The sequence below is a fragment of the Chaetura pelagica genome, unplaced genomic scaffold (assembly GCF_000747805.2).
Source record: "Chaetura pelagica isolate M959 unplaced genomic scaffold, ChaPel_1.0 scaffold637, whole genome shotgun sequence".
Lineage (NCBI taxonomy): Eukaryota > Metazoa > Chordata > Aves > Apodiformes > Apodidae > Chaetura > Chaetura pelagica.
Window position 1 is genome coordinate 1,205,787 of NW_009953950.1, and position 10,676 is coordinate 1,216,462.

The following is a 10,676-nucleotide window of genomic DNA, read 5'->3' on the forward strand; positions in this document are numbered from 1 at the left end:
TGCTCAATGCCAGAAAGATATGCCACAGCACGAGAAACCAGAAATGGGCTGAATGGTGCCATTGTTACCAACAAGAATGCAGTGAGGCCCAGCGAGCAGACCACGTGCCAGGACAGCTACAACAGCCCTAACAGCAGTCAAGAGTAATGAAGTGGAATTAACACAGCCCCATCAAACTCAAAGAACAAATTAACAGATTAACCAATTGGGTAAAATGTTGGTGAAAGTATTAGCAAGCCACTTAGATCTACGTTTTTGCCTCACATGGACACTGAGTTTCACGCAAAGCAAGCCAGTGGGGAATAAAACTGTAATGCAAGCTACATCAACCTCATGTACTTGCTGTAGCTTTTGCATACAAGCACTTGCTAGTCATATCTCTGTATCATCACCACAGCCACATTAATTAAAAAATTCTGGCTAGATTTAGAAGATATACAGAAAAAAACCCTTTGCTTTTAGAAAAATGTCTCACCTTCAGCTAGCAAAAATCAGGCAAAAAATTTTGGAGCACGTTCCAATCTCTTTGTCTCCTTGTGGAACATATTTGGTTCTAGCTTCTGCTAGCAAGAGACCACTGGATAGAATAACTCTTCCCCAGCCCTCTGACTCATGACTGGACACATTCAGAGCTCTTGCAATAACAGTGCACTTACCAAACGTCCCCGTGTTACAGGCACTATTAAAACAGCTTGGTGAATCACTTTCTCCTGCTTGACTGACAGCAATGATTCATGGGCACTTCAGGCACATGGGACTGATTTAGTAGGAAAAGTCTTACTTCCCCAATATGAACAGTTCCTTATGTGATTAATACTTCTTTCTAAACCAACTATTAGCTTAAAAGTACTCGTTAGTAAAAGGCAACTGAGTGGGTTCTTTTATTGGAAGGGGCTCCCTCCAAGAGAATGGAAATCCTCTGTTCCCCAGCCTGTTTAGCAGCAGAGCAATAACATGTTCACATTCAGCAGCCACCTGAAATTGCACATAACTTGTCTGGTTGCTAGTTAAGCAAGTACCCCGGAATACATTTAAAATAGACAGGTAAGCAGCCTGATGGTTTGCATGCTTTTATGCGCCTGGTGTCTCTTTGAAGCTCCTGTGTAGAAAAAGATCATCTTGATAAGTGTTCTTCCTTTCTTTTCAGTACTGACTCTACCATCATTTGATGGTCAAGGTGGTCTGTTAAGGTATGACTTGCTCCAAATCAAAATTCATTTTTTCTCCAAAGTAACTTCAACACCTGGTAATGAATACATTAGAAGATTTATCTCTCTTGAAAAGAGTAAAAACATTACAAGAAGCAAAGATAAACCATAAATTGCAATTGACACCTGAGTAGGAGAAATGGTTTTAAAGCTGCAGGGGAGAAACACAAAAGTAACTCCATAGCTGATTCTGTCTGGGAGAAATACTGCTTTGAAGACTATTACAGACATACTGAATTATGTCCATATAGCTCACCGTAAAGTCAGAGGGATTGTAATAACGACATGAAGGAGATCTGCTACTGCAGCAATGAACAAAGCCCATCAACCGGATGCTAGGAGTTGCTATGAGGAAGGTTTTGAAGATACCTGCAACAGGACAGTATTATAGAAGAACTAGCCAGGATGCATCAGATTGACAGCAGGCTTTAGAGAAGTAAACTGACAGCCACAAACCAACTCTGGCCAGCTGTGGTTTTCTGTTCGATTGGTTGGGTCCTGTTTACACCTCCTAGGAGGGCTCCCAACTTGAGTGAGGTACAGTTACGAGCCAACTGCAACTTGTATGTGGATACCAGACAAGATGCTGGGTTTGTTACCTCTGGGAATTCAGAGAGATCGTATACTGATATGTACAAGCAGCTTGGGTTCCTACTACTTCTGTGCACTCACCACACTGATGCAACAGTTCTTCAGCTGTCTGAAGGAACCAAAATTAAACCAAAACAAATCCCCTGTATGTGTTATTAAAGGTGTTCAGAGTGGTTTAATAAGCAAGAAGGGTTTGGTCACAGTTCACTGAAATCAAATTTACTCCCAGCAAAAAAAGGTCCCAGCCCAGACCTCCAGATATTTCTCCTACCCATGAGCTTTACTCTTATTATAAAAGGATGAATCATAGTCACAGGCTTCTGGGCACTAATCCCTCAGAAAGTCTTAAGGCATGGATTCCAATGTATTTGCATTCCAGGATTCCTTTGTGAACTTATCTTGGTGAATGACATACAGTGTAATTTGGCATCTTGGAAAGACAGAGAAGGTACTGGATGCCAGGCACTCAGAAGATACTTGAATATGGGAGGAAGAGGAGTATCCACTTTGCTCCTGTGGGGCAGGCAGGTAGCAATCACCAATGTACCAAGCATCCATCCACCCTGTTTTCTTTGCAGGCAACTCTAACAGGTACAAATGGCTGTTACCTCAGTATTATACTTGGCTCCTTCACTCCATGTTAAGCTAACACGTTAGCTTGATGCCTCTAACACAGGGTTTGGGAACATTTTTGATTCACTGACTCCTCAGACCCTTTCCAGCTGATATGTGGGCTCTTCCACAAAGACCACCTCTGTAGACCACCTTGCTTCCCCAGGAAGCCTGGTTTTCTTGGCTTACTTAGATGCCTTAAAGACAAATTATGGGCCCACAGGGACTCCTGCAGCAGTCAGCAAAGTACAACCCTAGAGGACTTGTCAGCTGTGAGAATGAAAATGTTGAAAATGAAACCGTCCTCCATAAACCTGCAGGGAAATACACATGACAGCTTTACCCTCCTCTCCACAGTACTGTGCAGAGCTCTTCACTGACTAGGAAAGTTGTGGCATCAGTTTGTGATCTGTCAATGTTCAGAAATTTAGTTTTGCCCTTAGCAGGAAACAGCATGAAGCACTTCCATGAGACCTCAGCACACCAGCTCTTCCCTGGCTTTAGCACTAATTTTTAAGGGGTGCTAAAGTACATAATACCATGAACAAGAATCAGCCCATAATCCAGTAAAGTCTCTTGCAATGTGGTCCCTACACACAGCTTCCAAGACTTGCATAGATCTGGGGTTGACATCCGCTTTCCAGCAGCAGCACTGGGAGGAAGTCTCTGTGCTTAAGCCCTGCAGTGTTTAATCCCTCTGTTCCCAAATTATATGGTGAGGACCTCCCCCTCCCAGCTTCCCTTCCTTTCATCCCAATGGACCTCCCAGCTGAAGAAAGTTTCTAGATGGATTGAGCTAACCATAAACTAACGCGAGCAGCCTAACTGTGCTCAAGTTAAACAAATGGCAACATGCCTAACCAAAATCCTGGAAGTAAAGCACAGGGTTAGGTTACTTTTTGTCACTCAGTGCCAAGAAGAGGCAATTATTCCTGAGAAATGTAATACAGGGAGTAGAAGTGGGGAAGGGGGTAAGCTGCTAGAACAGCAGTTTACAAACAAAACACATCATCTGGGAGGTGTTCACCTGAACAATCACCTGACTGAAGGGAGCAGTGAAAGATCTGCCATCTGGGATGATGACTAGTCACAGGATCACATGCTGATGCTCTCTGAAAGGAAACATTTCAGTGGAAGACTTCACTGGAAAGGAACAGTATTGCAAATTGCATCCATCTAAGTAAGCACAGCCCAGCAAACAAGCAGCTGAAGCAACCTGTCTGTGATGTTTAAGTGGAAAGTACTTGAACTAAAAAATACGCAGTGTATATAAGCTTTACAGAGAATACAATTACTGCCAATGGTACAAGCACTTCAGATGTAAAATTACAAATTCCTACTGTTTAAAAACAACATGCCTGAGTGGAGCTAGATCAGATATCAGGACTGCTGATTTGCTTTTCGTTGGCTTCACACCAAGAGCAATGGAATAAAAACAAATTAAGATCTTCGAAAGAGTATCAAAATATTTGCTAGCAAAGACCAAAACACTCATTTTCACATGCTCCCTTCCGTGACAACATTGGGGCAGAGTTGTGTGGTCTGAAGTGAGTGACTACTATTGGCTTCAAAATATCCTGAATGGGCAATACCTGATCCAATCTCCTCCATCTGGAAAGGGGAGCCTGGCAACAGAGCAGGGAAGACCTCTGAGTTTGGGTCTGAAGCCCTCTATTCAAGCTTTCCTCCAAGTTTACCCTGAAATTGCTTCCAGTCATATAAACAGCTCATTTGGTCTAGCCATTCAATGGGTCTGGTAATTCAGATCCTCTAAGAGCTGCCACACCAGCTGCCAGCAGAAGCCAAGATGAAGATCCACAAGCAGTTTACACTGGTGCAAGTCTTGGCTGCCTTGACCCTCAAGACCATTTCCATCCCTTCCTTTAATTTGGCACCCTGGAGCTAGTAGCTGAAAACAGAGATGTTTGGTTTTAATAGGGCTGTTTGCCTGGAGGCTTAGCAAAGTGACCCAGCTGACCAGTGCTGTTTGGTGAGATTCAGTCCCCTGAGTCACCCAGCCAAATCATTCAACTCAAGGATCTCCAGGTTTTGGAGGTTTGGAGCATGGCTCAGTTTATATCCAAGACCTTGGGAATGACCTCCATCTGAAAGGATTGTGTGAACAGGGGCTCAAATCAGTGAGATGCACACTGTAGCTGAAAACCATTAACATCTTACTTTTAGGCACTTACTAAACTATGTGTCATTAATTATAATGTAATGATACACAAATTTGTCTTTATTACTTCCCTTGATTCCATCTGGAGTCAAACAACTAAGAGTCTGGGTCAATCTGATTAAGAATCACACTTAGGCTGAAAATAGCTGAGTTTTCCAGCTACAGACTGAGATGTACAGAATTACTGCAATAGAAGCAGATCTTCAGCTGCTGAAGATACTCTTGCCTGGAAAAGCAATGATGGAGGAGGGCTGTAAGCAGAGACTGTAAGGTCACAAGTGTTATGCAGAGAGTGAACAGGATGCAGTGGAAGCCAGAAGCAGAAAATTATTTCAGAAAAGAGAATTCATGGGGGACAGGTCAACCCAACAGTCTTGGATGCATTCCTCACTCAGGAAGACTCAAATCACTAATCTTCCAGGATTGGGAAGAATGCACTAAAGGAAAGTTCACCCTGTACTCTACCAGTTTCTTTCTTTCTTTTCCTGAGCACTTGGTATTTGGGGAACAAAGTACTGGGCTGGATGGTGCTTTCATGTGACGGACCCAGTGCTGTCCATTTTGAGGTTTTATCCTCTATGCCACAAAATAATTTGTGAAAAAGTTTTACATATCTTAAAAATCAAAGTATCAGCTCTCTGCGGTTTAGCCATCTGACAAAGCATAACGAAACACTATAATCTGTTATTAAAGTCCCTGAGATGGTACAAAAATATTATAAACTGGAAAGATATTATAATTTTAGGCTGTTTACTCTGTACATCCTGATATAATTCCCACAAAAACCTTGGTGGCATCTCCTGCACATCCTGCAAATTTTTGTATATAGTTGTTTGGGTTTTTTTAGGGCTTGAGATCCCAAATTCCTTCAGGCTACCTACAGAGAACTAAAAATAGTAATAAACTTGAAAATCAGACAAAAGGGGATTTAACAAGTCAAGGACATAGCCTGGTGCTGGCACAGAAGGAGCCGCAGTTTCCAAGTCAGTCAGGCAGGAAGTTTGTTTCGCAGCAAACACTGGACTTAACATCATAGAAAACCTTTGCTTTCCCTGCAGACCTGAGGGATATCTTCTTGCTGCTCCTCTTAGAAGTCATGTAAAAAACCTGGACCGCACTATTGTAACACTAACACTGGAATTGAGCTTTCTGGAGAAAATAACAAAACGGGCTATAAAGCTCCAAGAGGAATGAGCCACCCTTCTAGTCTGAGTGAATGCAAAAATGCTTTGGCCACCATGTTTGCTTGGATTTTAGTGCACACAGCAGTCACATAATGTCCTAAATACTGCTTTTAAATACCATTATTCCCCTAGAAAATGCCTTCACACCTACTAGGAACTATTACTCCTAAGGTCTTCCCCACAAAGCAAATACCAACACTGGAAGCCCCTGGAGGTGTCTAACGTCAACAGCTTCTGTCATCATCACTTCAGCCATCACAAAAACCAGATGGGGAGGACTAGGACATACAGAAGCAGCAGAAGGAGAAGGCAGTGCTGGCTCATGCTGATCTGCAGCAGAAATCCATGAACAGACACAGTGCTGACACCAGGGCCTGGCAAGCAAATTTTGCCACATGACTAGAACATCTTCTGTACGCGTCTCCTTCACCTGACTGCCCCTGTAGAGGAGTCTGAAATGTCAAAAAAGGTTAATGTTCTACACAAGGCTGTAACCCCCCCCATTTTATGGTCCACAGAAAAGAGCAATCAGAAATTATCCACAGAGGAGGAATATGGGAAAAGGAGGTGGCCACACAGGATTGAAGGTGGCACAAAACCGTATCTCAAGATTTCCATTCTATAATTCCCCTCTCGAGACTTGAGCTTACATTTCTGAACCTTCCTCTACCTGGAAGAGGAGGAAGGAGTCTCCTGCATGGAGATGTTTAGCTGTAAGAAGGACACAACAGAGACACTTCACAAAATCTGGATCCCAACAAGCAGGTTGTAGGATCCTGGGGATCTAACAACCCACACTCAGAACAAGCTGTATCCAACTGCAGCCTGCCTCCCTTTGAGCAAAAATGGGTGAAAATGTCAGCCAATTAAGCTTTTTCCACCTACAACACATCAGGTCTAAAAGCCAAACAGGATCCCAGCAGAGCTCTCCAGGAGGCCTCACTTCAGCAGATCTGAACCTCTAATGCATTAAATTGTTACAAGAAACAGAACACCTGCGTGGGTGCCCCAAAGCCACTCTGTGAATATTAATCACTTTTGCATATTGAGTGCAATTGTCTCTCCAGCATTAAAAAGCTCTCCTTCTACATTAGTGGAAAGTGACTCCCACAGTTCAATTTAAGGTTTAAATTTGGAAGGGAAAAAAGTTTATTTTCTTTCTCTCTTTTAATCTAAATGATGTACTTGTAAAGATCCCATGGATAAGGCTTTGTAACTAAACATGTACGGCTGTGATTCCACCATCTCCTTTCTGTGATACATCCAAGAATGCATTTTGCCAGTAGAGTGATCAGCATAGCACAAAAATGCTGCTGACAACTTCTAATAAATTTAGACTATATAGGAAATATGATGATATACATATAGTTGAACATGCATGTAACAGTGGCTGGATCCAGGAATCAAACACAAAGGCACAGACCCATTACTGTGGTCTCAGACTTACCCTGCACTCGGCCTCTTCTGCCTTCAGGGACCTCTTTGGAAACTAGACTACTCAAAAGCTACCTGCAAGTGGCCATCAGGACCCTTCCCTACTTCTAGCACAAGGGCAGATGAGACTAAAAAATTTTGCAAGTATCCCAGCTATGACTTTGTAAAAACTGGAAAAAAAAAGAACAAACACACTGGCAAATACAAACCCAAATTCTTGTGAGGATGGCCAGAAACATTACTCCTGGCAACGAGGCTCAATTATGTGACTTTGAACAAGGGAGCTACCTCTGCACCGTCACTAGCCTGGAGGTCAACAGGGAACACTGCGTCGAACACCATATTACACCTGGTCCTGGGTCACCCTTGTGTAGTGCCTCTGTGGCCCTAAGACATAACTATTACTTTATGGGATCAGGATGGGGGAGGCAGTTCAAAAGGCTGGAAAAAAACATGAAAGTTTTGCCCCAGTCCACTAAACTGTTTTTATAGCATGAAATGTTTTAGAGCATGAGGACATATGGCAGGCTGTAGGGCAATGCTCAAGGTGGTCACCAAGAGTGTAAACCCAACTGAGCAAGTGTTGTAAGACTGGGAAAGACGGAGGGAAACAAAATTCCTCAAACTGTTACCAAGTACAAGCTGGTACAGGCCAACACAGTGCCAAGGAGCACTTCAACAGCAAAGCAGTAAGGCCATCAGCTCTACATGTGAGCTTCCACCATCTCAGGTGGGGCAACCATCATGCTCCACTGCACACCAAGGGTGTCAAGTAAAGATGAGCAAAGCATCGAGATATCATTGGACTGGGAACCGGGTACAAATACAGGCTGGTAGTCTGCCCCCTCTCACCCACCCTAATCGGGTTCATTATGGAACTGGTCCTTTTACTTTGTGTGCAAATTTGGACGTCCTTTTTGCTCCATCTATCAAACACATAATGATAGTAATTTACCTAAGCTGTCTAAAGGTTAGCTGAATAACATGAATTAATTGCTGACAAGTATGTTGTACTTGTTGTACGCTGCTAGAATTAAAGACTTGGAAGGAGTTTTGGCCTTTCCAAAGCTTTAATTTTATTGAATTTGTAAGTGTTAATAAACACTGCTGAGACTCCTTATAGCACTTTCTCCAAGCTCAGGAGATACATCTAGTGAAACCAGACACACAAAGTGATTTCCCTGGGCATAGCTGAGGCCTCACAAAAAGGTAAGCAAATTTGTGACTTTCACTAAGTGCCTCAGAGGAATCTTCTTAATTCCAAGATAGGCACGAAGAAGAAAAACAAATGCTTTGCTGTTTGCCAGTGATATTGCTCTCTTCTTAAATACACTTGAAAGAGAGCTGGAAGCAGCAGTTGAACCTAATAGTCTTCATGAAAGCTATTATGCTCAAGGCTGCCAAACAACATCCTTTTTTTGGTGGTTGTTGTTGTTCTCTTGCTTTTTATCCCACACTGCCTTCATGGAGCACCAAAGGGTTTCTATGGTCACACCGTAAAAATACCTCCAAAAATAAAGAGCTGATTTTGAAGTACAATGCTGCTGTAGTGGGACACTGCAGCATCTGTTTTAACATGTCATGTTTATATTTAGAAGCAGCCTATCTCCACAGATCAAGCACAGCCAGTAAGTCTCTCAGCAACCCCTTCCCATCAGCTCTCACAAGTCAGTGCCAGCCAGTGGGGAGGGACACGCTCGTCTCCCTCTCCAACAGCCTCCGCACCTCCATAGCCCCCCACCTCCTCTGTGGCATGTTGCAACCTGCCTGGCTTGTGCTGCCCAGCCTGGTACCTCCAACACTGGTGTCCTGCCAACAGCTCAGCCCAGCAGCAGGACACAAGCCTGACGGCCTCCAACCTTGATGCAACGTGCCGTTTTCTAGTTTCTTCTGGGTCACGCGGCATGATGTGTGTACGCTGCATGGCATATGTAGGAGAAACCATGCAATAAAATCAGGGGAGCCACTGAAGCATGCAATCTGGTGCACAGCTCTGACCTGCGCCATCAGACTGTTCTGTCTGCGTCCCCCGGCCACGTTTCCGAGCCGGTGCCCACAGCTAGAAAATACTGCATAAAAAAAAACTTCCACAGCCAGCCCCTTCGATTAGGTGTCTGGACCACGACTCTGAGAAGGCCCAGTAAGTAAGCTGAATGAACTTAAACTGACAGCAGTATGCCCACAAAGTGTACGCCACACGCAGCTTGTATAAGTGGGCAGGATTTGTAGCTCCTTTTTCTCCCCCTCTAAGAGTAGTCTGCCACTTACTGAAAGCAGAATTGCTGCTTGCAGCGGGAGGCAGTGCTGTGTAACTCGATCAGGCAGAACAGGGCCAAGAAAAGCAGGGCAAAACATAATGAAGACTCAACAGCAGCCATCAAAGGAAAGGTCACAGGAGTGGTGTTTGGAGCGCAGGAGGGGCACCAGACAGAAAAGCTCATCTTGGCTCTGTGCTGTCTGTTAAAATGATGAAGGGTATGATGTCCTCCCTGGCTAGGAGGAGCAGCATCTTCTCCATACGTTTACATGCCCCATAATTTTTCAGTTTACAATGGGTGAGTGCTGCAGCTCACAGGACTGGCAGTCTCCTGCAAGAGGACAGCAGTGTTTCTAGGTGATATTTTGGACAAATGTGAGCATCAACTAATTAGAAGAATGAAATTTCAGCCCAGTGAGTTTTTGTGATAGAGGGGAGGGGACACACTCACGGGTTTCTCCTTCACTTCCAGCCAGGAGTTGAGGAGCACTTGCATGTGTGTAGGCAGGGGAGGGTGACGGGACACAGAGGGCAGAGAGGGGAGACACAACCAACGTGCAAGAACTCCCCAAGTGATCAGTTTTGACAGCTACCCTGGAAAAAAAGGCACCATCAGCACTGCAAACAGACAGGAAAACCTTTAGCTGGCAAATGAAAATTTATCTTTTCCAGAGACAGGAAGAGTGGAAGGGGCCCGGAGCTGCAGATAAGGAAGGGAGCAGTGATGCGATCAAGCCAGCTCTGGACACCAGTTAGTTCAGCTCTCTCCTGGACGCAGCTCTCTTCTTGGAAAAAGAAATCTGAAGGAAAACAGCCTGAAAGAACCTGGAATATCTTTATCTACAGACACAGCTTAGCAAACGCCACACATTTATTACGAAGAATAAAACTGCCTTACCTGAGTGGTTTTTGCCCTTCTGCCTTGCATGCTGTTACTATGGCTAATTTGTGGGTTGGTGGCCCCTTCAGACAGGCAGTGGGATTTCCTGCAGGGCAGTGTATTGTAATTACTGTAGGAAGGCGCATCCTCAGCAGTGACCGATGTGATCTTATGGCTCCCAATATCCGGGATGTCGGACACTAAATTCCGGCAGTACCCTCCGAAGGCGTTTCGTGGGCCACCATTGACGGCAGCGCTGGGGGTTTTGGGGGAATACAAGTCACTCATGGAGTTGGCACGCTGGCAGACAACCAGCGGCTGGGGGGGGGCC

The 10,676-nt window shown here is 44.3% G+C and overlaps 1 protein-coding gene across 1 annotated transcript in view; it reads right to left on the reverse strand.

Annotated features, from left to right (window-relative positions):
* TIAM1 (T-cell lymphoma invasion and metastasis 1) overlaps nucleotides 1-10,676 on the reverse strand; it is a 120,608-nt gene that overhangs the window by 108,103 nt on the left and 1,829 nt on the right. The window contains exon 2 of the mRNA XM_010001826.1: nucleotides 10,364-10,673. Coding sequence (XP_010000128.1) covers nucleotides 10,364-10,673 — 310 coding nt within the window. The remainder of the gene's footprint in view (nucleotides 1-10,363; nucleotides 10,674-10,676) is intronic.